Source organism: Schistocerca nitens, chromosome 7, assembly GCF_023898315.1.
Source record: "Schistocerca nitens isolate TAMUIC-IGC-003100 chromosome 7, iqSchNite1.1, whole genome shotgun sequence".
NCBI classification, from domain to species: Eukaryota; Metazoa; Arthropoda; class Insecta; order Orthoptera; family Acrididae; genus Schistocerca; species Schistocerca nitens.
The window spans coordinates 512289590-512317262 of record NC_064620.1 but is presented as its reverse complement, the minus strand read 5'-3'; the positions used below and the strand labels follow the sequence as shown (position 1 = coordinate 512317262).

The following is a 27673-nucleotide window of genomic DNA, read 5'->3' as shown; positions in this document are numbered from 1 at the left end:
TCTGACACACCGGTGTCAATGTGTTCTTTTTTCCATTTCCAGGAGTGTATAATCCTTCCGTATGACCTATATAAATTGAAAGTGATGAACCCTAGAACTCCTGTTCTTCGTGCACAAGTTAAAACTCACAAACCTGCCTCCTTGTCCACGTCATACTAAACGGAATTGGAAACCCGGGAATCATGCCTAAAAGTTTTTATTCGATGCGTAGAAAGATTAAGTTTACTGACTCACTTTCGTTATGCAATAGGAGCTGCTCCAAAATTTTACGTTTCCTGACGTTTGTATTCTTCTTTCACTTGATATAAGAAATCTCTATGGTAATGTTCCCCTTATAGAAGCGATCGGCATCGTGCGGAAGTCTCTGCTCAATAATCCGTCGGTCATCAGTGAGCAACTGGCTGAGATAATTTCCCTTCTGGAGTTACTTATTTCACTTAACTATTTTTCATTTGATAATAAAATTTATAAGCAATCCGATGGGATAGCTATGAGGATATCTCTCTCAGGCTTTCTTGCCCATCTATTCACAAGAAATTCGGGAGGACGACGGTTCAATCCCGCGTCCGGCCATCCTGATTTAAGTTTTCCGTGATTTCCCTAAATCGCTCCAGGCAAATGCCGGGATGGTTCCTTTCAAAGGGCACGGCCGACTTCCTTCCCCGTCCTTCCCTAATCCGATGAGACCGATGACCTCGCTGTCTGGTCTCCTTCCCCGAAACAACCAACCAACTATTCACAAGAAATATAAAAAACGGGTACCTCCCCCGTGTAACAGCTTCGAACTATCTTAACATATTCTTTTTTTTGTAGAAGCTATGTCGATCACATACTCTTTATTTTTAAAGGTCAAGAAGAGGATGCCGATACACTGTTACTCGAATTTAACAGTCTTCAACCTAAATTGCTCTTTACCCATGAAGTCACCAATCAGCAAGGTGTGCTAAGATATTTATATTTATCCCTCCAACTGGTTAATAAGGTATGTTTCGATATTTACAGGAAACCTACCACTAGCTCTTCAGTGATTAACGCTACATCAGTCGACCCAGAGCATTATAAGTTAAGCTTTTTGGGTCGGCGATTGTTCGAATGTTCTCCTCACTTGGAATCTATTGAAAAATAAATCAGCAACTCAAAGCAGTGCACTTAGAACAATATGAGGTAAAACAACGTAAAATTAGTATCAAAGCGCTTTAAACAAATTGTCACTGCCTCCAAGCAGTAATCAAATCACCCTGAAACACCGAGTATTTTAAGCAAGCAGTTCAAAGCACACTAGGATAAGACTTCGTCAAGGAAAGGCATAAAATGATAAATTAGCCTTACAATAATTACACGTCCTTGATGGACCCAAACATTCACGTCTCCGCAAAACGATATGGCGGAACCAACATACATTAGTGCATCGGTGTGCTCACTGATACACAGTGTTTCTGAAACAGACTAAACGTTAAGATTAAGAAATAATACACAGTAAGCCCCATGGTTTAAATGGTAAACCACAATACTGACACAATCAGACGTCAACACGAGTTACTACAGTCAGAATGGCACAAGTTTCGTAGCGGCGAAGCACAAGATAAACTGTGCACTGAGTTTCGTGACTGAGAAAGAACCAGTCAGTTGTCTCAGGTTCATCACACTTGCAACACGGAGGGCAGAAAATGTGTCTCCAACGAATGACGTAATTACAATGATATAACCTTATTACGTCAGTTGAATTCCGTGTCTAACAGCATCGGAAAGGTGTGTCACGAATCAGGATCCCCAACGATATATCATCGGCTAACGACTACCAAACTTCTTCACTACGCAGTACATCCCAAAACGCGCCCAATGCAGCCGGTGCCGACCCGAACGGACCTGTTCATAGCGACAGTATTGGCCACCAAGGTTACCTCTTGTATCCACTACCAACCACAGGCTGTTACTAACTGTCCCTCACTCCGTACGTTCTCTCGGTTCATCACCTCTCTCGTGCGCGCCACCTCGCGACCGCATCACGAGCGCCGAAAAGGAACGATCTTTGGAGGAAACCGATATGAACGAAGCCGGAACGGCTCATTCTTTTACAGGAAGATTATCAGTAACTAGAAATCCAAGACTGAAGTTAGGAAATACATCCATAGTTCCATAGCTAGGAAGACTACCTTGAAATTGCTAGGGATAAATATTGATGTAAATCTTACTCGCAGAGGTCACGCAGCGGCAGTATGTAAAGCTTCGAAAAATGCATGAAGTAACTAGTACAGGAACTGCCAGTTTACCAAGGTCCGCCATGCAAGCATACCACAGTCCCTTATTCGCGGCAGTAGTCAGTTTCAGGGTCAGCGCTTGGGTGTATCGACTCGAGATATGGCGAGAACCATACAGTAGCTGCGCGTCGAGGACTGAGCGATGTGGTACTTGGAGCGCTCTGAGTCAATCCAGATGAGTTATTATATGTGGTTTTCGAAATATACTCGATGGGCAGCAGTATTAGGAACAAAGATGCTTCATACTGGGTTAAAAGAAGGAACTGTCGAAAATGCCCAGAAGAGAACTTGTGTTAGGTCACCGACAAATTCCATAAAAAAAGTAGGTGGAGAACTGGTAGCGTCCATAGGACATTACTGATAAAAGTCGAAGAGATTACTCTTGCCGACTTGACATACGGGAAAGCTTGGAAACCCATCATGCCCACCGCAGTCGGGGCCAGGAGCATCTTTTGACCGGTCACGTTCCTTGTCGCACTCATCTTGCACGATTCAGGCTCAGGCAGAGAGGCATTTGCGACTGTGAAGACGAAATTACTCCAGAACACATTTATTTTCACTGCACATCATTCAACACCGTTAGATAGAACATTCGGTCAGTAGAAGGTCTGCATACGACTATAAAGGGACCCGAATAATGGCACATGATTTACGATCTTTCAAATGTAGTCACAAACAGATTGTTAGTACATCTACATCTACATCTACATCTACATGGTTACTCTTCAATTCACACTTAACTGCCTGGCAGAAGGTTCATCGAACCATTTTGATACTACTTCTCTACCATTCCACTCTCGAATGGCGCGTGTGAAAAAGGAACACCTATATCTTTCCGGTCGAACTCTGATTTCTCTTATTTTATTATGATGATCATTTTTACCTACGTAGATGGGTGTCAACGAAATTTTTTTTCATTCGGAACAGAAAGTTCGTGATTGACATTACGTAAATAGATCTCGCCGCAAAGAAAACCGCCTTTGTTTCAGTGACTACCACTCAACTCGCGTATCATATCAGTGACATTCCCACCGCTATTGCGCGATAACACGAAACGGGCTGCCCTTCTTTGCACTTTTTCGATGTCCTCCGTCAATCCTGCTCGTAATTGTAATACTAGGTATTTAGTCGAATTGACAGTCCTTAGATTTGTGTGATTTATAGTATACCCAAAATATCGGATTTCTTTTAGTACCCATGTGGATGACCACACAGTTTTCTTTGTTTAGTGCCAATTGCCACTTTTCGTACCATACAGATATTCTCTCTAGAGCGTTTTGTAATTGGGATTGATCGTCTGATGATTTTACTAGACGGTAAATTACAGCATCATCTGCAAACAATCTGAGGGGGCTGCTCAGATTATCACCTAGATCATTTATGTAAATCAGGAACAGCAGAGGGCCTACGAAACTACCTTGCGGAACACCAGATATCACTTCTGTTTTACTCGATTATTTACCGTCTGTCACTAGGAACTGTGACCTCTTTCAGAGGAAATCACGAATCCAGTCACACAACTGAGACGATACTCCATATGCACGCAATTTGATTAATAGCCGCTTGTGAGGAACGGTATCAAAAGCCTTCTGGAAATCTAGGAATATGGAATCGATGTGAGATCCCTTGTCGACAGCACTCATTACTTCATGGGAATAACGAGCTAGCTGTGTTGTACAAGAACGATATTTTCTGAATCCGTGTTGGATATGTATCAATAAGTCATTTTCTTCAAGGTGATTCATAATGTTCGAGTACAGTATATGCTCCAAAATCCCACGGCAAATTGAGCTCAGTTATATGGGTCTGTAATTCAATGGATTACTCCTGTTTCTTTTCTTGAATATTGGTGTGATCTGTGTTACTTTCCAGTCTTTAGGAACAGACCTCTTGTCAAGTGAGCGGTTGTATATGATTGCTAAGAAAGGCGCTATTGTATCTGCATACTCTGAAAGGAACCTGATTGGTGTGCCATCTGGACCGGAAGAATAGAAGGAAATGTGTCTTCCCAGGGAGTCAAGTCTGCAAAGCATGGATAAACACCCTACAATGAATGCAAGCGACGGGGGAGTGCACGTTAGTGAAATATTACGATTGTGAAACTTATTCCGCATCGTCAGCAACACTTACACTTGAAGCTATTCAAACGACCAAGGAAGACGTGATGTTCCCACATCTGGAGAATGTCAGATTCTGGGAACTGATCATTTGTGTCATACGTTAATAACAAACAGTAAGATCCACAGAGCCGTATACGACGGCCGCGTTCTTTGACTTCAGGAAGGAACTTGACACCGTCCCTCAGCGCCGTTTAGTGTAAAAAATTCGAGATTATCGAATATCGTTGCACATTTTCGACAGGATTCAAGACTACTTTGCAGACAGAACGCAATACGCCGCTCTTAACGGAACAAAATACACACATGTAAAAGTAATTTCCGAAGTACCCCGCGGAAGTGTGATAGGACCGTTACTGTTTACAGTATATAAAAATGATCTAGTAGAAAGTGTCGGCTGTTCGCAGATGATGCATGCGGTTGTCTGTCACAATGTAGTAACGCCAGTAGGTAGTAACTATTTACAGAATGACCTCCAGAGAATTGAATGGTGCAGGCACTGGCAATTGACCCTGAACGTAAATAAATGTAACATACTGTGCATACATAGGAAAAGAAATCCATTGCTTTACAGCTACACTGTTGATGACAAACCGCTGGAAACAGTATGTACCGTAAAATATCTAGGAGTAACTATCCAGAGCGACCTTAAGTGGAATGACCACATAAAACAAATAGTGGGAAAAGCAGATGACAGAGTCAGAATAATAGGAAGAATCTTGAGGAAATTTAAATCATCCAATAAATAATTGGCTTACAAATGGCTTGTTTGATCGATTCTTGAGTATTGTTCATCTAACTGGAGTCCGTACTAGGTAAGATTGATAGCAGAGTTAGAGAAGATCCAACGAAGAGCGGCGCATTTCGTCACGCGCTCGTTTAGCCTGCGCGCGAGCGTTAGAAAGATGTTCAACAAACACCATTGGCAGGCGTTACAAGAGAGGCGTTATCCATCACCGAGAAATTTCGGGAGAATACTTTCCGGGAAGGGTCGCACAACACACTACTTCCCCCCTCATAAGTATCGCGTAATGACCACGAGGAGAAAATTCGAGAAATTAGAGCCTATACTGGGACTAACTGACAATCATTCCTCTCACGCACTCTTCGCGAGTGGAACAGGGTTGGAGGGCTCAATTAATTAGTTGTACAAGTACTCTCCGCTACACAGCGTTAGGTGCCTTGCGCAGTGTGATGAAGATGTAGATGTATGAAAGTATCGGCGAAAATTAGTCCTAACCTACAAGACCATATTATGATACACTGCATGTTACATGTTTGGTCAAGTTCTACTCGCCCCTATAGCCGCACCCGTTAGCACACTGCTTCCGAGATTCGGGGAGGCGTGCCGTTCCCGGCTCGAATCCGCCTACAGATTAACGAGCTTGGCCTGTGCAGCAGCTCGACATCCTCGTGGGTGAAGCCTGGTACCCATATCCCGTTTCAGTTACACTATACGCAAACATTTAGATAAATCTTCCACACATATTCGCCTAAGATAACACTAGAGACAGACGGATTGGTACAAAAATTTCATGACGGAGAGTGGAGGTGGTGCTGGTGGCGGTGGCGGTGGCTGTGGCGGTGGTGGGAGGGGGTGGGGGAAGGTTGTTGGGGTTCAGGGGTGCGAGAATGGCGACAGAAAGGGTATCCGGCGATCCTCTACCACAAACATTGCCATATACGGTGAACATGACGACACCGCTCATACATGGCGTAAAGGCAGTAGAGAGAAGAAAGATATGTTTGCCGAAGTTCAGTGACAATAACGTAAATACAACACGGCGAAGAAGTTGATATAAGAGAAAGCTTTTTCTATGGGGCTTACGGAACTAATTGCTCTTAGCATCGTTTGCATTCGAAAACATAACCAACAATACAGTGTAATCCTTATTACATTGTGCGCTAACACTTTGGTCCGCCGAACACTTTTGTATTCTATACAAAATTCTAATGTAACGTTAAAATTGAGCCTACTTTTGCATAGTGAGTACTAACAACAGACCTCTAAGTCGAACACAGGCCGTATAACTTCAGAGACTCAGCCACACCTGGAAGACTCCACAGGCGTGGAAACTGTAATAGAATGTAAGAGAGAGGCTGCGGGTGTAGAATCGACGAAAATTCCAAGGCCACAACCCGTTGCTGTTGCACTGGAGATTGAACCGTAGCCGGCCGGAGTGGCCGTGCGGTTCTAGGCGCTACAGTCTGGAGCCGAGCGACCGTTACGTTCGCAGGTTTGAATCCTGCCTCGGGCATGGATGTGTGTGATGTCCTTAGGTTAGTTAGGTTTAATTAGTTCTAAGTTCTAAGCGACTGATGACCTCAGAAGTTAAGTCGCATAGTGCTGAGAGCCATTTGAACTTAACCGTATCTCTTTCAATTTTTTTATTTTTCCTTTCATCACACTGTCTTTCAGAAAGATATCTTCAGTTTACTGCATAATTTATATCTTTTAGATTAAGTAGTAAGAGCTATCACGCTTGGATCTGTGAATGGCATGTCTCAGCACTCTAAGAGTGGCTACCTGGTAGCCATACAACCGAACATCTATTCTCGACCATGATTCGCCTCAGTGCAACTTCGTAGACATCATGTGAGTTCTACCATTCGCATGAGGCTGGGGCACAAGTGCTACCCCGCGCACCAACATTCGTTGATAATCATCACGTGTGGACGCTGCAATAAAGACACACTGGCAGTAGCGGATCGTAACCACTTCTTATTGGCGTGTTCCAAGAACACGACTGCACAATCTGACTTGTACAGGAAACTGGTTGCGAGAGATTACTCCCTTCCCGCCAGGGTTCCTGTTTCACTCCACTGTCTTGATAAATATAGCTTGCTCACAGACTATTTGATAACTACCGGCATCCAAATTTCAAACATGACTCAAATGTCTCTGAGCACTGTGGGACTCAAAGTCTGAGGCCATCAGCCCCCTAGAACTTGGAACTACTTAAACCTAACTACACACACATCCTTACCCGAGGCAGGATTCGTACCTGCGACCGCAGTAGTCGGGCGGTTCCAAACTGAAGCGCCTGGAACCGCTCTGCCACAACGGCCGGCCCAAATTTAATTCATGAGTAGACGAGGTCTTCATTTTCAAATGGCATAAACCCGCTTCGTCATCGGGTGCGTAATTTTGAGTTTTAATTCTCGTGCTGACCCCTATTTGTATATTACGTTTTCACTGTTGCCCTCTTGTGCAATTTAAGTCACTGTTATACTGGCACTATTGTGGTTGGTTGTATTATATTTGTCATTTTGGGTTTTTCTTTTATTTTAGGCACGTTAATACGTGTGCTATAATTCTCACATTGTTATATGATGTTATCTGCAGTTCTATTCTTCAGCTATTGTTGTACTTATTGTATAATGCACTATGTTTGCCCTTAATGTTTTGTCTTTTTTACAACAGCATATTTATGTATGTCATCCTGTTGCTGTATAGTGCTATTTGTAATTCTGGTCCAATGTTATTGTCATCACTGCCGTCTGCTGTCTGGCGTTAGTCTAATTGCGCATTTATTTTAGTTTAAGATTGTGTTTGTATGCTAACTTCATCATTTTGTACTGTTCTGCTTTTTTTGCAGTTATGTTTCTTTGGTACTTTTAACTCAGAACTAAAATAAAGAAATAAAAGAAGACACAGTTGCAAAAAAACAGTAAGAGAACTTCCATTCATTCAGTTATTATTTGGTTGTCGAACGACAACGTAAACACAAATTTTAAATAAATGTAACTACCGTATATTTCATTACCGTAATTACGAATGTTAGTTGTCTAATTAAAGGAATATAGGCGCCATCATAGTATCTAGACGTTGGCCATAAAATTTTTCTATTCTTTTTGTAATTTACTGGATTTCAGATGGTTATATGGATTACGCAGCAAATAAAAATAAGTAGGCAAATAAATAGTGTACAGACCGTCTGCCACAGGGCTGATGGCCAGCAGCTCAGAGAGTCCGCCGCCGGCGCTGTTGCCGCCCAGCGTCACCCTGGAGGGGTCTCCCCCGAACACGGCCACGTTCTTCCGCGTCCAGCGGAGGGCCTCTACCACGTCCCACAGCGCCAGGTTGCCAGGAGCATCCTCTGTCTCCAGGAACAGGAACCCTGGAACAACAAGAATTTCGGTGTAACACATCGGTGAAGAGCCAATCAAACATTTATGTCTCGATTATTTTCAAACATAAACCAATTGTACAACATGTGGCACAGCTGTCATGTATACAGGGTGGTCCATTGATAGTGACTGGGCCAAATATCTCACGAAATAACCATCAAACGAAAAAACTACAAAGAACGAAACTGTCTAGCTTGAAAGGGGAAGCCAGTTGGCGATATGGTTGGCCCGCTAGATGGCGCTGCCATAGGTCAAACGGATATCAACAGCGTTTTTTTAAATAGGAATCCCCATTTTTATTACATATTGGTGTAATACGTAAAGAAACATGGCTGTTTTAGTTGGACCACTTTTTTCGCTTTGTGATCGATGGTGCTGTAATAGTCACAAACGTATAAGTACGTGGTATCACGTAACATTCCGCCAGTGCGGACGGTATTTGCTTCGTGATACATTACCAGTGTTAAAATGGACCGTTTACCAATTGCTGAAAACGTCGATATCGTGTTTATGTATGGCTATTGTGATCAAAATGTCCAACGGGCGTGCGCTATGTATGCAGCTCGGTATCCTGGATGACATCATCCAAGTGTCCGGACAGATCGACGGATAGTTACGTTATTTAAGGAAACGGGAAGTGTTCAGCCACATGTGAAAAGTCAACCAAGACCAGCAACAAATGATGATGCCCAAGTAGGTGTTTTAGCTGCTGTCGCGGCTTATCCGCACGTCAGGAGAAGACAAATTGCTCGAGAATCGGGAATCTCAAAAACGTCGGTGTTGAGAATGCTACATCGACATCCATTGCACCCGTAACACATTTCGGTGCACCAGGAATTGCATTGCGACGACTCTGAACGTCGTGTGCAGTTCTGCCACTGAGCATTACGGGACGATGACAGATTTTTTGCACGCGTCCTATTTAGCGACGAAGCGTCATTCACCAACAGCGGTAACGTAAACCGGCATAATATGCACTATTGGGGAACGGAAAATCCACGATGGCTGCGACAAGTGGAACATCAGCGACCTTGGCAAGTTAATGTACGGAACGGCATTGTGGAAGGAAGGATAATTGGCCCCCATTTTACCGATGGCAATCTAATTGGTGCAATGATGCTGATTTCCTACGTAATGCTCTACAAGATGTTTCACTGCATGACAGAATGGCGATGTACTTCCAACATGATGGATGTCCGGCACATAGCTCGCGTGCGCTTGAAATGGCACTGAAGTGCATATTTCATGACAGGTGGATTGGTCGTCAAAACACCACACCATGGCCCGCACGTTCACCGGATCTGACGTCCCTGGATTTATTTCTGTGGGGAAAGTTGAAGGATATTTGCTATCGTGATCCACCGACAACGCCTGACAACATGCGTCAGGGCATTGTTAATGCATGTGCGAACATTACGGAAGGCGAACTACTCGCTGTTGAGAGGAATGTCGTTACACGTGTAGCCAAATGCATTGAGGTTGACGGACGTCATTTTGAGCATATATTGCATTAACGTGGTATTTACAGGTAATCACACTGTAACAGCGTGTGCCGGCCTCGGTGGTCTAGCGGTTCTAGGCGCTCAGTCCGGAACCGCGCGACTGCTACGGTCGCAGGTTCGAATCCTGCCTCGGGCATGGATGTGTGTGATGTCCTTAGGTTACTTAGGTTTAAGTAGTTCTAAGTTCTAGGGGACTGATGACCACAGATGTTAAGTCCCATAGTGCTCAGAGCCATTTGAACCATTCGTAACAGCGTGCGTTCTCAGAAATGATAAATTCACAAAGGTATATGTATCACACTGGAGCAACGGAAATAAAATGTTCGAACGTACCTACGTTCTGTATTTTAATTTAAAAAACCTACCTGTTACCAACTGTTCATCTAAAATTGTGAGCCATATGTTTCTGACTATTACAGCGCCATCTATCTTAGATACAAAGGTATGGGAGCTAGTGTGGTAGTCAGCTGCTGCATGATTTAGAAACACGCACAGACTCTACACCACGAGTCGACAGCGCGTTCAAACGAGGGTAATAGATTAATCAGTAGTGCATACTATCAGTGTACGAAAGAGAACCGAAAGGAGATGTACTTTCGTCGGGATGGATACTGGAACTCCCTCGTGTAATTTGGCAGTAAATTTTCATATCAACACCGATGGCAAAATAATCACACGTCTGTAACCGAAACATGGTAGAATAAAATTGTGGTATTTGCTCCACTAATCCTCAGTTGCTACTGAATGTTTATTTCGTTTTTAATCAAACATATTTATCTAATCATATCACGCATTATCAGTGGTCTATAAATTAAATGGTAAATAAGTAATTATACACATGGCAGGCAAAATAATGCTGACCCTCATAATATTGCATGCACAGTCCATCATCAGTCCTGTGTGTGTGTGGAAGGTGTAAGTTGGGCTGTCTATCTTAAGGTGCATTAAATATTTTAATATGTTTATTCTAGTAATAGGAGGCATATAGTGTTTGCAGACAGCAAATTTAAATTATATTACTGTCTGGAATGAAACGGACATGTCCAGTTTGAGTGTCACTGCAGTAGCACTCGGTTTGACGGCTGTGGATCACACACCAAGCCTTAAGTACAGCCTGTGACATGATTTGTTTCTGAGTAATATGGAGTAATGGGGAAGTAGCCTTCGTTACGTATAGATATCGAACACATCTCAGATCTCGTGGTTACTGCTCCCTAGAAGCAGCTCTTGTTGTCATCTTCAGTCCTGAGACTGGTTTCATGCAGCTGTCCATGCTACTCTATCCTGTGCAAGCTTCTTCATTTCCCAGTACCTACTGCAGTCTACGTCCTTCTGAATCTGCTTAGTGTATTCATCTCTTGGTCTCCCTATACGATTTTTACCCTCCACGCTGCCCACCAGTACTAAATTGGTGATCCCTTGATGCCTCAGAACATGTCCTACCAACCGATCCCATCTTCTAGTCAAGTTGTGCCACAAACTCTTCTTCTCCCCAATTCTGTTCAATGCCTCCTCATTAGTTATGTGATCTACACATCTAATCTTCAGTATTCTTCTGTAGCACCACATTTCGAAAGCTTCTATTCTTCTCTTGTCTAAACTATTTATCGTCCACGTTTCACTTCCATACATGGCTACACTCCATACAAATACTTTCAGACACGACTTCCTAACACTTAAATTAATACTCGATGTTAACAAATTTCTCTTCTTCACAAACGCTTTCCTTGCCATTCCCAGTCTACATTTTATATCTCCTCTACTTCGACCATCATCAGTTATTTTGCTCCCCAAATAGCAAAACTCATCTACTACTTTAAGTGTCACATTTCCTAATCTAATTCCCTCAGCATCACCCAAATTAATTCGACTACATTCCATTATCCTCATTTTGCTTTTATTGATGTTCATCTTATATCCTCGTTTCAAGACACTGTCCATTCCGTTCAACTGCTCTTCCAAGTCCTTTGCTGTCTCTGACAGAATTACAATGTCATCGGCGAACGTCAAAGTTTTTATTTCTTCTCCATGGATTTTAAAGCCTACTCCGAACATTTCTTTTGTTTCCTTCACTGCTTGCTCAATATACAGATTGAATAGCATTGGGGAGAGGCTACAACCCTGCCTCACTCCTTTCCCAACCACTGCTTCCTTTTCATACCCCTCGACTCTTAAACTGCCATCTGGTTTCTGTAGAAATTGTAAATATCCTTTCGCTCCCTGTATTTTACCCCTGCCACCTTCAGAATTTGAAAGAGAGTATTCCAGTCAACATTGTCAAAAGGTTTCTCTAAGTCTACAAATGCCAGAAACATAGGTTTGCATTTTCTTAATCTAGCTTCTAAAATAAGTCGTAGAGACAGTATTGCATCACGTGTTCCCATATTTCTACCGAATCCAAACTAATCTTCCCAGAGGTCGGCTAATACCAGTTTTTCCATTAGTCTGCAAAGAATTCGCGTTGGTATTTTGCAGCTGTAACTTATTAAACTGATAGTTCGGTAATTTTCACATCTGTCAACAACTGCTTTCTTTGGGATTGGAATTATTATATTCTTCTTGAAGTCTGAGGGAATTTCGCCTGTCTCATACATCTTGCTCACCAGATGGTAGAGTTTTGTCATGACTGGCTCTCCTAAGGCTGTCAGTAGTTCTAATGGAATGTTGTCTACTCCCGGGGCCTTGCTTCGACTCAGATCTTTCAGTGCTCTGTCAAACTCTTCACGCAGTATCATATCTCCCATTTCATCTTCATCTACATCCTCTTCCATTTCCATAATATTGTCCTCAAGAACATCGCCCCTGTATAGACCCACTATATACTTCTTCCACCTTTCTGCTTTCCCTCCTTTGCTTAGAACTGGGTTTCCATCTGCGTCTTGATATTCACACATGCGGATCCCTTTTCTCCAAAGGTCACTTTAATTTTCCTGTAGGCAGAATCTATTTTAGCCCTCGTGAGATAAGCCTCTACATCCTTACATTTGTCCTCTCACATCCCTGCTTAGCCATTTTGCACTTCCTGTCGATCTCATTTTTGAGACGTATGTATTCCTTTTTGTCTGCTTTTTATAAATTCTCCTTTCATCAATTAAATTCAGTATCTCTTCTGTTACCCAAGGATTTCTACTAGCTCTCGTATTTTTACCTACTTGATCCTCTGCTGCCTTCACTATTTCATTCCTCAAAGCTACCCATTCTTCTTCTACTGTATTTCTTTCCCCCATTCCTGTCAATTGTTCCCTTATGCTCTCCCTGAAACTCTCTACAACCTCTGGTTCTTTCAGTTTATCCAGTTCACTTCTCCTTAAATTCCCACGTTTTTGCAGTTACTTCAGTTTTAATCTACAGTTCATAACCAATAGATTGTGGTCAGAGTCCACATCTGCCCCTGGAAATGTCTTACAATTTAAAACCTGGTTCCTAAATCTCTGTCTTACCACTATATAATCTGTCTGAAACCTTCTAGTATCTCCAGGGTTCTTCCATGTATACAACCTTCTTTCATGATTCTTGAACCAAGCGTTAGCTATGATTAAGTTATGCTCTGTGCAAAATTCTACCAGGCGGCTTCCTCTTTCATTTCTTAGCCCTAATCCATATTCACCTACTACGTTTCCTTCTCTTCCTTTTCCTACTGTTGAATTCCAGTCACACATTATTAAATTTTCGTCTCCCTTCACTACCTGAATAATTTCATTTATCTCATCATACATTTCATCAAGTTCTTCGTCATCTGCAGAGCCAGTTGACATATAAACTTGTACTACTGTAGTAGGCGTGGGCTTCGTGTCTATCTTGGCTACAATAATGTGTCACTATGCTGTTTGCAGTAGCTTACCCGCACTCCTATTTTTTTATTCATTATTAAACCTACTCCTGCATTACGCCTATTTCATTTTGTATTTATAACCCTGTATTCACCTGACCAAAAGTCTCGTTTCTCCTGCCACCGAACTTCACCAATTCCCACTATATCTAACTTTAATCTATCCATTTCACTTTTTAATTTTTCTAACCTACCTGCCCGATTAAGGGATCTGACATTCCACGCTCCGATCCGTAGAACGCCAGTTTTCTTTCTCCTGATAACCACGTCCTCTTGAGTAGTCCCCGTCCGGAGATCCGAATGGGGGACTATTTTACCTCCGGAATATTTTACCCAAGAGGATGCCATCATCATTTAATCATACAGTATATCTGTATGCCCTCGGGAAAAATTACGGCTGTAGTTTCCCATTGCTTTCAGCCGTTCGCAGTACCACAATAGCAAGGCCGTTGTGGTTAGTGTTACAAGGCCAGATCAGTCGACCATCCAGACTGTTGCCCCTGCAAGTACTGAAAAGGCTGCAGCCCCTCTTCAGGAACCACACATTTGTCTGGCCTTTCAACAGACACCCCTCAGTTGGGGTTGCACCTACGGTACGGCTATCTGTATCATACACAATAAAATTAATTCGTTATTTACAGTGGAGACAATAATTCTCATGACAGCTACTCGAAGCTACTGTTATTGCTAACTATCCTAGTCCAAGAAGATGGTTGGAGACTTCCGTCTTACCCAGGGCACCGAGTCGATATTCAGGCACGACCATGACCATGTCGTGGTCGAGCAGGAAGCCAGGCCGCGCCACGAGCGACGACCCCACCGTGAAGGAGCCGCCGTGCACGAACACAAACACCGGCAGGCGGGCGGAGCTGTCCACCTGCAACACAAAACGCGCCTCCCAGTCACCAGTTGCCAAAGAACAGTAGGGGCGGCCATGTGGGGGGAGGGTAAGCCAAATCACGTAGAGTGCTGCGGGCATCCGTTTCCCTAAGGCAACACTTTCGGAATGTGATAAACAGTGCAGGGTACTTCAAAGAGATTCAGTAGATTTCACAGATCTACATAAATATGCTCGTTATGTGCGACAGTGTGAAGTCCCGCCTCCTTTTGGTACGCGCTGCTGTTAAGCTTGTAGCGAGCCATGGCGGCGGTGTTCTTGGAGCAACAGACCGGCTTTGCCGACTGGGCCAGTTCCTAGTGTCGAAGCGGCGGTCATCCGATATCAGCTACTACGCTGGGTAGAAAATGTTGAAATATGTGTGAACTCTTAAGGGACCAAACTGCTGAGGTCATCGGTCCCTAGACTTACAAGCTACTTAAACTAACTTATGCTAATAACAATACAGACACCATTCCCGAGGGAGGTCTCTGCAGTCCGTGGCCGGCCGGAGTGGCCGAGCGGTTCTAGGCGCTACAGCCTGGAACCGCGCGACCGCTAGGGTCGCGGGTTCGAATCCTGCCTCGGGCATGGATGTGTGTGATGTCCTTAGGTTAGTTAGGTTTAAGTGGTTCTAAGTTCTAGGGGACTGATGACCTCAGCTGTTAAGACCCGTAGTGCTCAGAGCCATTTGAACCATTTTTTTTGCAGTCCTTGACATGGCGCCTCTAACCGCGCGGCCAATCCGCGCGGCACGCTCAGTAGTGCGCTTATTTTGTAAATAAAACTGCCTTTTCCTGCTGCTAGTTACTATACTTATCCCATACGCGTTTCGCCTTCTCCTGTTCTAAGGCATCATCAGTGGGATCTGTAACGATACAGTTTTGTCAGTTATAGATTATTAAACAGTTCACTTCGTGATGTTTTGTAAAAAAAGTAATAACTTACTGCCATATAATCACATCTTCGTGTTCTCGGCTTCCACACACTCTTCACCATGTTTCTCACTCTTTTTTGTGGTGGACTGTTGTTCTTTTGTCAGTCGATACAACTATTGCGTCGTACACTTCTTTTCACAGCTCAAATATTGCGACTCCATTACGTGTTTCATCTTGTGTTTCATCTTCTTTGATATGTTTACCTATTTGTTGCCAACCTAAGGAAGCATATGTTCGTTACTAACTTCTATTTATGATGTTTATACCGTCCGTGTGTGTGTGTGTGTGTGCAAAACAGCCTTCTAATTTAGAGTTTGCCTGTATGTTACGGGCTGACTAGTTGGCCTCCATGCAAAACCGGTTAATGTGTGCGTGAGTACATTTTGCCGGAGCACGATGTCGTCTTACTAGGGAAAAAGTGTTTGTTTGATGATGTGATTTCCACTATTACGTGAGTTTGGTGTTTCGGGTATGTACACTCATGTTCAGATAAGACATAATAATACCCTGAACGACTAGAGATACGAAATTCATGTTCACAGAACATGTACAAGTGGACAACGCCCACGGAACCCATACCGTAATAAAAGGGGACGGACGAGGACGCTGATCTGTCCAGCAACGGCATGCAAATGAAATGTCGGACTTCTCGGGGGGCGGTCTGGGTGGTGCGACCTGACTCATCTCGTCGTGTTCCATGGACTTTCGTGGACCATTCTGCACATATTCATTGCACTGCCGAAACACTTAGTCCCATACGAGCAGAAGTTTCCCGGATGGATACCTCACATTCTGTCGTGCCAAAAATACACCCTCCTACAAACTCACTGATTTGACGGTACGGTTTGCTCACGCGTCTGCGGGGCATCCAGCACGTCTGCTCAAGTGACACTGATACATGCCCTTCGGTTTATAGCGGCTACGAGAGTCGCTGGCACATTTTACCGGTGGGCTGTGCTGCGCCGTGTTATCGATGTTGATCCTGAATCTGCCGGCCGACATGGTTCAGCTGCTAATCATTTCTGCATATCATACTAATGTACACGTCTTGTGAATATGAACTCCTGTCTCTAGTCGCTCAAGTTGTCTTTATGATCTGTGTGCGTCAGTGTGTAGCCCGGAGCACTAACATCACGTTTTGGGAAATCCATTTCTTTTACGCTGTCTTTTTTACAACTACGAGAGTTGTGCTTCTAATGTCGGATGCAGACCACCTGGACGTTCAGTTTTTAACATTTTTAAATGTTCGGATAATAAGTTGCCGTCTCTTTATCTAAGAATAGATGATGAATGCAGCTAGCCGCTATCTCTGTGTAATGTCTTGTCTGTATAGAGGTGTATCTGTTGCCTTTAAGATCACTTCCCTTTCACACATAAAACCATATAGTAAAGTAAGGCCCTCCCTGTTTTTGGCTGATCCGTGATAAGACAGGCGAAAAATTAGACTAATGGAGGATTATTAGTATTATCTCTATTTTCATTCGCTCTCTCTCTTTCTCTCCTTTATCTATGTACAGTTTTTAATATAATATTTCATTACGTGAAATCAGCCAAATAGGATCTTTGGTGGAGTCCTTCGTCTTGGTAATCAGCGGCTGGCTTACTGTAAGAGATCTTTACATTTATTATTACTGTTAAACACTGCAGTCAGTCGGGAGAATCAATCGTTTGGACAATTTGTTCCTTTTACGAAAGATTGCGAATTCCAGATGTGTACGAAGCCTTTTTGGACGATTTAACAGACTCAGTGATTGCAGGCTCTCTTCGACACAGCTGAAACCTCCCCACTAATTACAGGGCCAACGTGATCATCAAATGATTCAGAAAAAACTGATTCGTTCATTCACTCCAGAACAAAAAAGTCACAAACCTTATTTATGGAGGAAATTGTGTATTAAATCTATCTCCATTACATATCCAGATCTCCGGTGATTCCACGCCTTAATTATTTTCCTTTTACAGTCTCTTTCTCCTCAAACAAACCGCTAGCGACACAAATGTTAATTGGCTCGCTTTAGCGAGAAGAAAAGCAGAATATGTATCTCTTAGAAACACGTCAATCCCTCAACAGATACTCCAGAAGCTGTCCTCGTTACCACTCTAACAACCATGGAGAATGCATATATGCATCTCTGTTACTTCAAAGAATAAACGCACTAGAAAATACTTTGGCGACGTCGAGCTGTCGCCGCATATATTACGAGAAAATCAGATCAGATAACTTTTCCAAAGTGAATGAATGTGGATGGTTTGATTGAAAATGATTAGTTGGTGCGTGGTAGAGGGTATTTTCTGTGGGGACATTACAAGTTGTTAGTTGTATCTGGCTGTTCGTTGCATATGTCACTTAGTCTGCACCCTCCACTGTTGCTGATGCTGAATCATGGACGTTGGCATCAGGACCCGCTTGTAGTCCTGCACCGCGGTCGCTATGGGGTTTACCCTGGCTGTTGATCGATCGATAGCTGTCCTGTATGTTATACAAGGGGAACGTCGTTATCATGTTAGCTGTATTTATTTCGGAAATTAGCAACGTAGCGAGTGTTGATAAGTCATAGTGCCACGTGCGGTAGCCGCGCGGTCCAGGGCGCCTTGCCACTGTTCGCGCGGCTCCTACCCCCCACCCCCCCACCAACCCCCCCCCCCACCCCGACCGCCCTCCCCACATCGGAGGTTCGAGTCCTCCCTCGGGCATGACTGTGTATTGTTCTTAGCGTGAGTTTAATTATTTTAGATTAGGTAGTGTGTAAGCCTAGGGGCTCATGACGTCAGCAGTTTGGTCCCACAGGAACCTACTACCATCAAATTTACGTCATCGTTGGCTAAACAGCTGTTACGTCGTCCGGATGAAGTCCACTGCGAATACTACGTCTGAGGGACGTGAGGTTGTCCGTATTCTGTTTTATGTACCTTAGGTTGTCGACTCTATTTGTTGCATTTTTATTTTGTTTTAGTCGTCAGTCTTCTGATTGGTTTGATGCTGCCCGCTACGAATTCCTCTCCTGTGCTAACCTCTTCATCTCAGAGTAGCACTTGCAGCCTACGCCCTCAATTATTTGCTGGATGTACTCCAATCTCTTTCTCCCTTTACAATTTTTGCCCTCTACAGCTCCCTCAGGTACCATGGAAGTCATTCCCTGATGTCTTAACAGATGTCGTACGATCCTGCCCCTTTCTTGTCGGTGTTTTCCAAATATTCCTTTCCTCTCCGATTCTGCACAGAACCTCTTCATTCCCCGCCTTATCAGTCCACCTAATTTTCAGAATTCGTAAGTAGAACAACATATCAAATGCTTCGATTCTCTTCTGTTCTGGTTTTCCCACAGTCCATGTTTCACTACCACACAGACGTAGCGGCGCGGTCTTAGGTGTCTTGTCACAGTTCGCCCGCTTCCCCCGTCGTAGGTTAGAGTCCTCACTCGGGCATGGGTGTGTGTGTTGTCCTTATCGTAAGTTACTTTAAGTTAGACTAAGTAGTGAGTAAACCTAGGGACCGATGACCTCAGCAGTTTGGTCCCATAAGACCTTACCGCAAATTTTCATTTCAAAATGTACATTCTCAGAAATTTTTTCCTGAAATTATGGCCGTTATTTGATATTAGGAGATCTCTCTTGGCCAGTAATTCCTCTTGTTGCATATAATCTCGTTTGTGGTCGGAAATTTTAAGAGCGATGGCGTGCCTGTGTGTGGAAATCTTTGTTGTTGGAGTTTTCGGGGTGCGACTGCTACTTTTATTGCAGACATTGGTGGAGACCTTGTCTGTCTGTGTGGGTTGGTTATTAAGCACGGCATAAATCTGTCAGAGCGGAGAGCAATGAATATGCCGTGTTTAGTTGTTGCTGGATCTTAAGGAATGGCTGCCCTAGGCCAAAAGGTTATCTGTGACGAACAGCGTTAGTACGCTGACCACTTTGTTCCAACTGTAGTTATATTTTAAGAATTATTTGACCCACACTTATATTTGTGAGGGAAGAGAACGGCTAATTCCACACAGTTAACAAAAGTCGCAATGGTATCGCTGGGCCGGCCGGTGTGGCCGTGCGGTTCTAGGCGCTTCAGTCTGGAACCGTGTGACCGCTACGGCCACAGGTTCGAATCCTGCCTCGGGCATGGATGTGTCTGCTGTCCTTAGGTTAGTTAGGTTTAAGTAGTTCTAAGATCTAGGGGACTGGTGACCACAGATGTTAAGTCCCATAGGCTCAGAGCCATTTTTTGTATCGCTGGCTAGTGCCACCTTAGAATAAACGGATTAGTAAACTATAGTGTAAGCGAAACTTAGTATTGATGATTAGTACATGGCCAGTACCGTCTGATTAGTGGTACTTAGTTTTTTACACTATCTCAAGCGTGCTACAGATTAAGCACTAGTTGCGTCGCAGGGTAGCAAAAGGTTGTTGGTGTTGGTGTGATACTAACAGACCTTTAATAACTGGAGATGTGTGAACTAACCAAACTTCTCGTTAATGTTGACCAATAGTCACTTGCACTTGTCCAGTGTTGACATGTATGGATTGCCTGTTTGTTTTGCTGTGTGTTGGGTTTCTTTCTGTGTGCAGTGGTGCCTGCCGATCTTCAGAATTATGAAAGATTACAATTTAAGCAGGCTGTCAATTAAAGTTTGAATTACGTTAATGAAGTCATTTATTTTCAAGGTTTTAAAGAACTAGCTCTGTTTTAAAGGATATCGCAAAGTCTTTAATAATTGTTTCAGTTAATCGAAACCTCTGCTTTGTAGGGCTATTCAATATTTACATTTTGGGCTCTGCCAAGACTCTGCTGCTCTGATACTACCGTAGCTCGATGCGTGTGAGCAGCACATAGTGACTTACCTTTCATTGATTCTATTTTAAAAATTTTGTGACTAAAGCTTTATCGCTTGATATTAAGTTTTATACGTGAATGCCAATTTGGGAGTTTTACTTCTGATGAAGGCACTCATAGTAGTGCCAAAACCTCGGTTAAAAGACTCCTTTTTTGCGACTGAGGGCTGCTATTGCTTTAATTTTACTTTGTAAACGGTCGCTGGCCACGCAGCCATGTTCAAAACTTTAAAAAATCTTTAAATAAGAAAAAAATTCAGCTCGAGCATCTACTAGCCAATAAAACCTAGCCCTCCACTCCCCAGCCACGTTGTATGGTACACGTGAAGACATAAAGTTGTTGTAAATTCTCAGTTACACTGAAATTTTTGTGAAACGTAAATGAAAACTTCGGTCCCAAATCTAATTGTAGAGTTTGTACTCGCGTCCAACTAAAAGGTATACCGTTGTGCTATCATATGGTTCTTTTGAAAATAAAAGCTTTGTTGGTCCATGTATAAGTTAAAATTTTGTCCAAGTTCTATCTTTATTCGTGCAGAAGTTATAGTCTTGTGAGATCCGATAATCTGTTTTAAAACATCCTGCGTTGTTGTATTCTTGTAGATGAAAAAAAAAGTTGGATCGCCCATCTATAAGTGTAAGGCGAATGGAATATATTTTCAAGATGCGGTGCATTACAGCTCGTATGTATGTGAAAAATGCCGTGATTACCTACCTAGAATGTTGATAAAATCTTTATTTAAACAACCAGTTTTGGTCTAGTGACCATCACCAAGTTCGTAAAAAGCATTAATAGCATCATACTAGGCGAATATAAAATGACTATCATTAGATAATAAATCCATAAATTAGTCAATATTGTTACATAGTAATTATGCGTCGTTCACAGCGTTAACACTGATTTCTGATAGAACACGAAAAAGTGCTCTGCCTATATCTAAGAAGGTGTAAGAAGTTCCCTGACAGTTCGTAGCGCTGTTGCCAGCTTTCATTTGCGAAGCGCTAACGGCAGTAGTCGCGTACAGAGATGTGACAACACGGAGGCGTTGCCATAGAGATGTTTAGAAAATCGCATTACGTTATCGGTAGAGGTAGGCCCTTGCAGCTCTCGCGTCCCTCTCATTGCAACTGTCAGGGATCAACTTACGCCGACTCAACTGTAGCACAGTTTATGTATTGAGGATGCAATTTATATTACGATGTAGTAGCAGTGATTAAGTCACGGTTGTATTATCTAAAGTTAGTGATTTTGTATTTGCCTAATATGATGCTGTAAATGCCTTTAAACTTCAGTATTAGTTTCCCAGTACGACGATCATGCCCTCAGAAACTGTCAGAGAAACGTCGACAGTGCTTCAGTTGAAGCAGATACCATGCCAACGCAGGGATAAAAAGAGAAACGGTTCAGCCTTGTACGTAGAATAGTGAGTGTCACGTAAAAAAAGAATAAGTTCAGAAATATTGCTCCGAGAAATATCCGTGACTGGCTTCATCATTCGCAAATCCGTGTCACATTGTCTAAATCTTGTGAACTATGTCCCTCTCAGAAATGAAAAATTGGTATCATACAACTGTTACCAGTATCACAACAAAATGTTCTAAGATATATTTGCAGAAAACTTTGTTAAAACTCAATCTCTAAATTATATTCGCCATCTCCATCGTCAGAAATAAAGTGTAGACTTCCGGAGATACAAATTCAGGAGATGTTCTGAAACTGAAATGAGCACTAACGCACCATCACGAGGCACGGAAAAACGTGAATTCCAACATTCCGCGACGTCACAATAGCATAACTCGATCAAAATATTGCTGGTGGACATAAATAGAAAATCTAAAGTGTTTTTGAGTACCAGATTCTTGAGACTGACATGGAGGATTTAAAGAATCATTGGAAGTTTGAGAGTTCGTCAAAGTTCACGTGGAAAGGCACTCTGAGAATTCCTTTCCTATTATACATGCGCGCTAGGGACTTACATCTCGCAGAGAACACAACGTGCATTTATTTATTCCTGAATCTGCCCTCCAAAACGATGAACGAGACTGGAAATAATATCGTATAAATCACTAGAGGGAAAGAGTTGTCCTCAGCAGTATCAACGGTCTTGATACAATGAAATAAGTAAAAATGTTGAATTTATAATAACTGAATGAGTGAACTGTTATGATTTCCAGCCACAAAATATTACTCCTGAGCCTCTGACAAATGGGTTCCCTTTATTAAAAGTTTTTTCCTCTAACTTAATATTAGGCACTGAGCGCTGGTGTCTATCAGAATGGTACAAAATTTCTCTGAGAATAATAATGACTCCAGAGGTATTTATTTTGTTCTTGGGGGGAGCACATGTCTCTTTGTTCACGTACGTCAGAACTGCAAGCCGGTGTACAATTGTCCGGCGGACGCTTGGAAGTTAGAGGGACTGACTGCGCCACTCAATCACTTCACAGCTCCCTGGATTATTCTTGCGGGGCTGCGGAACTTTTATTCATGAGAGAAAAGATTCGCTGAGAAGTCCTACTGCATACTCCGTCAAACATTTTTATGATGATGATCCTCCGCACCGTACGGGAACAGATGGCTTTCGCAAGCCGTGCTCTCTGATAGGTGATAATCACACAAGTTAGTGGATGCCGCCCCAAGCGGTGTGAAAACTATAGAGAAACGGATCGGTGAGTCAGATGTCTTCTTTTCTACTCACAGATTTATCTTCTCACAAATGATCATGAGTATGTTACATCCATTCTGAGATGGACACTATTTGCTTGAAGTGCTAAAGTAGGCCCCAAATCTGTGACCGATATCCCAAGAATGGTTCCGTTGTTTTCATTCTGCTAGCTGTTCGTTTTTTCGCTTTGGTGTTGCGAGGGTCGAGGATGGCGGAGAAAAGGATAAAATATATAAATCGTTTTGAAATCGCTTCATTACCAAATAAATTGTTTTTCTTGTTTTGTTTCAACCACTATCTCATAAATGACAGATATATCAAGAGAAATTATGACGCAATAGAAAAGATTAATTAAACTCACACGAGAAAGAAATGCTACAACATCTGATGCCACGAGAATATGATCTTTCTGGAGAGAGGAAAGCTTAACTGTAAGAATCAATACATATGCTGCAAAAATTAATTTTGAGGGAACTCAGCTCCATCTGCTTATCCATGAAATCTAAACACTAGTATATAACGGTTCTCCATTTCTTGATTTCCGAGAAACTTTATCACTTAAAGAACGAAGTACAAGCTTGTGGAATGTCGGAATATGTATTGATGCTTAACTTTCCAGCAGAGAGAAGAAGTCGTTCTTAGTGGCCCTAAAAGCAATTACGGGTATACCTCAAGGAAATGTTATAGCACCGTTACTATTAACGATGTAAAATTTTCAGGAGAAGTTTTCACCGCTTTTACAAATTGCACTCCTTTAATGGAAAAACTCTTTCTCAGTATTGATTTACGGCTGTAATGGAGGTAAATCAAAACCCGTATTGTCAGTGGAGTTAACTAGAACCACACGTATACACTATCAAGGATGTCAACATGCTGGCATGGGTCAGATCAAGTTTAGGCGGTGCTCACGTTGTCACTTTAGGGCAAGAAGTGTTGTCAGCACTGGAAGACGTCAGATTAGTATGCACCACAAATACGCCATTCAAACTTTACCACTACAGACGAACTGACTCGTAGTGGTCGTTCTCGATAAATAACAACGCTGTATTCGTTACGTACAAAGGATGACTTGTGAAATGGAAACACACACTGTCTATTTGGAAGCTATGAGGAGAACCGTGTCTTACAGTTCGCAGGCGTCTCCATACGATCAGTTAGGGATCTGGGCCTCTGTTGTTGTTGTTGTTGTGGTCTTCAGTCCTGAGACTGGTTTGATGCAGCTCTCCATGCTACTCTATCCTGTGCAAGCTTCTTCATCTCCCAGTACCTACTGCAACCTACATCCTTCTGAATCTGCTTAGTGTATTGATCTCTTGGTCTCCCTCTACGATTTTTACCCTCCACGCTGCCCTCCAATGCTAAATTTGTGATCCCTTGATGCCTCAAAACATGTCCTACCAACCGATCCCTTCTTCTAGTCAAGTTGTGCCACAAACTTCTCTTCTCTCCAATCCTATTCAATACCTCCTCATTAGTTACGTGATCTACCCACTTTATCTTCAGTATTCTTCTGTAGCACCACATTTCGAAAGCTTCTATTCTCTTCTTGTCCAAACTGGTTATCGTCCATGTTTCACTTCCATACATGGCTACACTCCATACAAATACTTTCAGAAACGACTTCCTGACACTTAAATCTATACTCGATGTTAACAAATTTCTCTTCTTCAGAAACGATTTCCTTGCCATTGCCAGTCTACATTTTATATCCTCTCTACTTCGACCATCATCAATTATTTTGCTCCCCAAATAGCAAAACTCCTTTACTACTTTAAGTGTCTCAGTTCCTAATCTAATTCCCTCAGCATCACCAGACTTAATTTGACTACATTCCACTATCCTCGTTTTGCTTTTGTTGATGTTGATCTTATATCCTCCTTTCAAGACACTGTCCATTCCGTTCAACTGCTCTTCCAAGTTCTTTGCCGTCTCTGACAGAATTACAATGTCATCGGCGAACCTCAAAGTTTTTATTTCTTCTCCATGGATTTTAATACCTACTCCGAATTTTTCTTTTGTTTCCTTTACTGCTTGCTCAATATACAGATTGAATAACATCGGGGAGAGGCTACAACCCTGTCTCACTCCTTTCCCAACCACTGCTTCCCTTTCATGCCCCTCGGCTCTTATAACTGCCATCTGGTTTCTGTACAAATTGTAAATAGCCTTTCGCTCCTTGTATTTTACCCCTGCCACCTTCAGAATTTGAAAGAGAGTATTCCAGTTAACGTTGTCAAAAGCTTTCTCTAAGTCTACAAATGCTAGAAACGTAGGTTTGCCTTTTCTTAATCTTTCTTCTAAGATAAGTCGTAAGGTTAGTATTGCCTCACGTGTTCCAACATTTCTACGGAATCCAAACTGATCTTCCCCGAGGTCCGCTTCTACCAGTTTTTCCATTCGTCTGTAAAGAATTCGCGTTAGTATTTTGCAGCTGTGACTTATTAAACTGATAGTTCGGTAATTTTCACATCTGTCAACACCTGCTTTCTTTGGGATTGGAATTATTATATTCTTCTTGAAGTCTGTGGGTATTTCGCCTGTCTCATACATCTTGCTCACCAGATGGTAGAGTTTTGTCATGACTGGCTCTCCCAAGGCCATCAGTAGTTCTAATGGAATGTTGTCTACTCCCGGGGCCTTTTTTCGACTCAGGTCTTTCAGTGCTCTGTCAAACTCTTCACGCAGTATCTTATCTCCCATTTCATCTTCATCTACATCCTCTTCCATTTCCATACTATTGTCCTCAAGTACATCGCCCTTGTATAAACCCTCTATGTACTCCTTCCACCTTTCTGCCTTCCCTTCTTTGCTTAGAACTGGGTTGCCATCTGAGCTCTTAATATTCATACAAGTGGTTCTCTTCTCTCCAAAGGTCTCTCTGTTATGAACAACAAAAAATTTTTAAATGTTTGTGAATGCCTAAGTGACCAAACTGATGAAGTCATCGGTCCCTAGACTTACACACTACTTAAACTAAGACTAATTTATGCTAAGAACAACACACACACCCATGTCCGAGGGAGGACTCGAACCTCCGGCGGAAGAGGCCGTGCAATCCGTGACATGGCGCCTCAAACCTCACGGCCACTCCACGCGCCTATGAACAACAGTACCAACCCTCCAGCATCCTGGTTCACATAGAAAGTGGACAAGGGAACATCTGAATATGGAACATTATCGTGGTACCATCTTCACCGACGAGTGCAGGGTTCGTCTGGCACTTCATGATTGTAATAGAAGGGCACGCAGGTGGCCTTCTCCCAAAGCCTGGGATCAACCATGTTTGGGTTGACGGACATCTCTCATAGTTATCGAGGGTAACTTCTGTGCAATATTGGGACTGACCCCTCCAGCGTCTTGTCCAGCCCTACAGCCAACATTTAGACGATGAATTCCTCTTCCAAGACTATGTAATCCAAACTAAACCGCGCTTAATACGTTAACATCTTCCTCAAAGTGATCAGAATGGAATGGCAAGCGACATCTGGTGACCTGGCCTCGCTGAAGTAAGCTTGAAATCAGTTGAAACAAAGTGCTTCATTACAGAATCCGTTCTAACGCACTGGGTGGCTTCCGGAGGACCACCGCAGCAGAGTGGCGACGTGTAGACTGTCTTGTAGACAGCATGCCAAAGAGGACTCAAGCTTCTTGCAACGCAGAGGGCGTAACAACACGTTATTGCATGTTACCCAACAACATAACTCGTTTTTACAGATAATCGCGTTTGAACTGACTACCATTACTTTGGTTTTATTTCCCAGTAAATTAGTTAATTAGTTTCATTCCTCTCGCCTCCTGAATTTAAGTCTACTCATTTTCGCTGTGTAGATGGTGCAAAACTTCTTTTGAGCTGTCGGAGGGAGTCATGCCAGTCTGCTTGGATATAAAGCTGCAACGACAAAAAGTTTAATTTAATCCAGGAAGACATGCAGAGAATCGACAGCTTGTGCAAAGACTTGCATTTATAAACAGAATTTCTCGATTATGCGATTAGCTAATTTATCACTTGAAGCAGTAACATATGTGATATATGTAGTAGCGTATATGTGTATTGTGTTACGTGGTACTGAGAAATAAATGTAGTAGTAGCAAAATCAGACGGCAGCCTGGAAAATGGTGTAAGATTGGTTTGAAGTTTAAGTCACCCATGAAACAGATAGCTTAACAAACAGTCGACTGATTGGTTCTTGAATGTTGCTCGTGACTACGTAGCTTTTTCACGTAAGATTAATAGAGGAGACAGAGATATTACACAGCAGAGGGGCGCGTTTTGTCACTTATTTGTTTAGTAAACGCAAGAGCACGACGGGGGTGCACATCAAACTCCAGTGGCAGACGCAACAAAGAAAGCGTTGGAACTTCCTGGCAGATTAAAACTGTATGCCGGACAGAGACTCGAACTCGGGACCTTTGCCTTTCGCGGGCAAGTGCTCTACCATCTGAGCTCCCCAAGCATGACTCATGCCCCATCCTCATAGCTTCACTTCTGCCAGTACCTCGTCTCCTACCTTCCAAACCTTACAGTAGCTCATAT

At 42.8% G+C, this 27673-nt stretch overlaps 1 protein-coding gene across 1 annotated transcript in view; it reads right to left on the bottom strand.

Annotated features, from left to right (window-relative positions):
* The window catches only part of LOC126194976 (acetylcholinesterase 1-like), a 187051-nt gene that overhangs the window by 86291 nt on the left and 73087 nt on the right, over positions 1-27673 (bottom strand). Inside the window, exons 5-6 of the mRNA XM_049933382.1 lie at positions 14570-14714; positions 8311-8496 (exon numbers count right to left, since the gene is read on the bottom strand). Coding sequence (XP_049789339.1) covers positions 8311-8496; positions 14570-14714 — 331 coding nt within the window. The remainder of the gene's footprint in view (positions 1-8310; positions 8497-14569; positions 14715-27673) is intronic.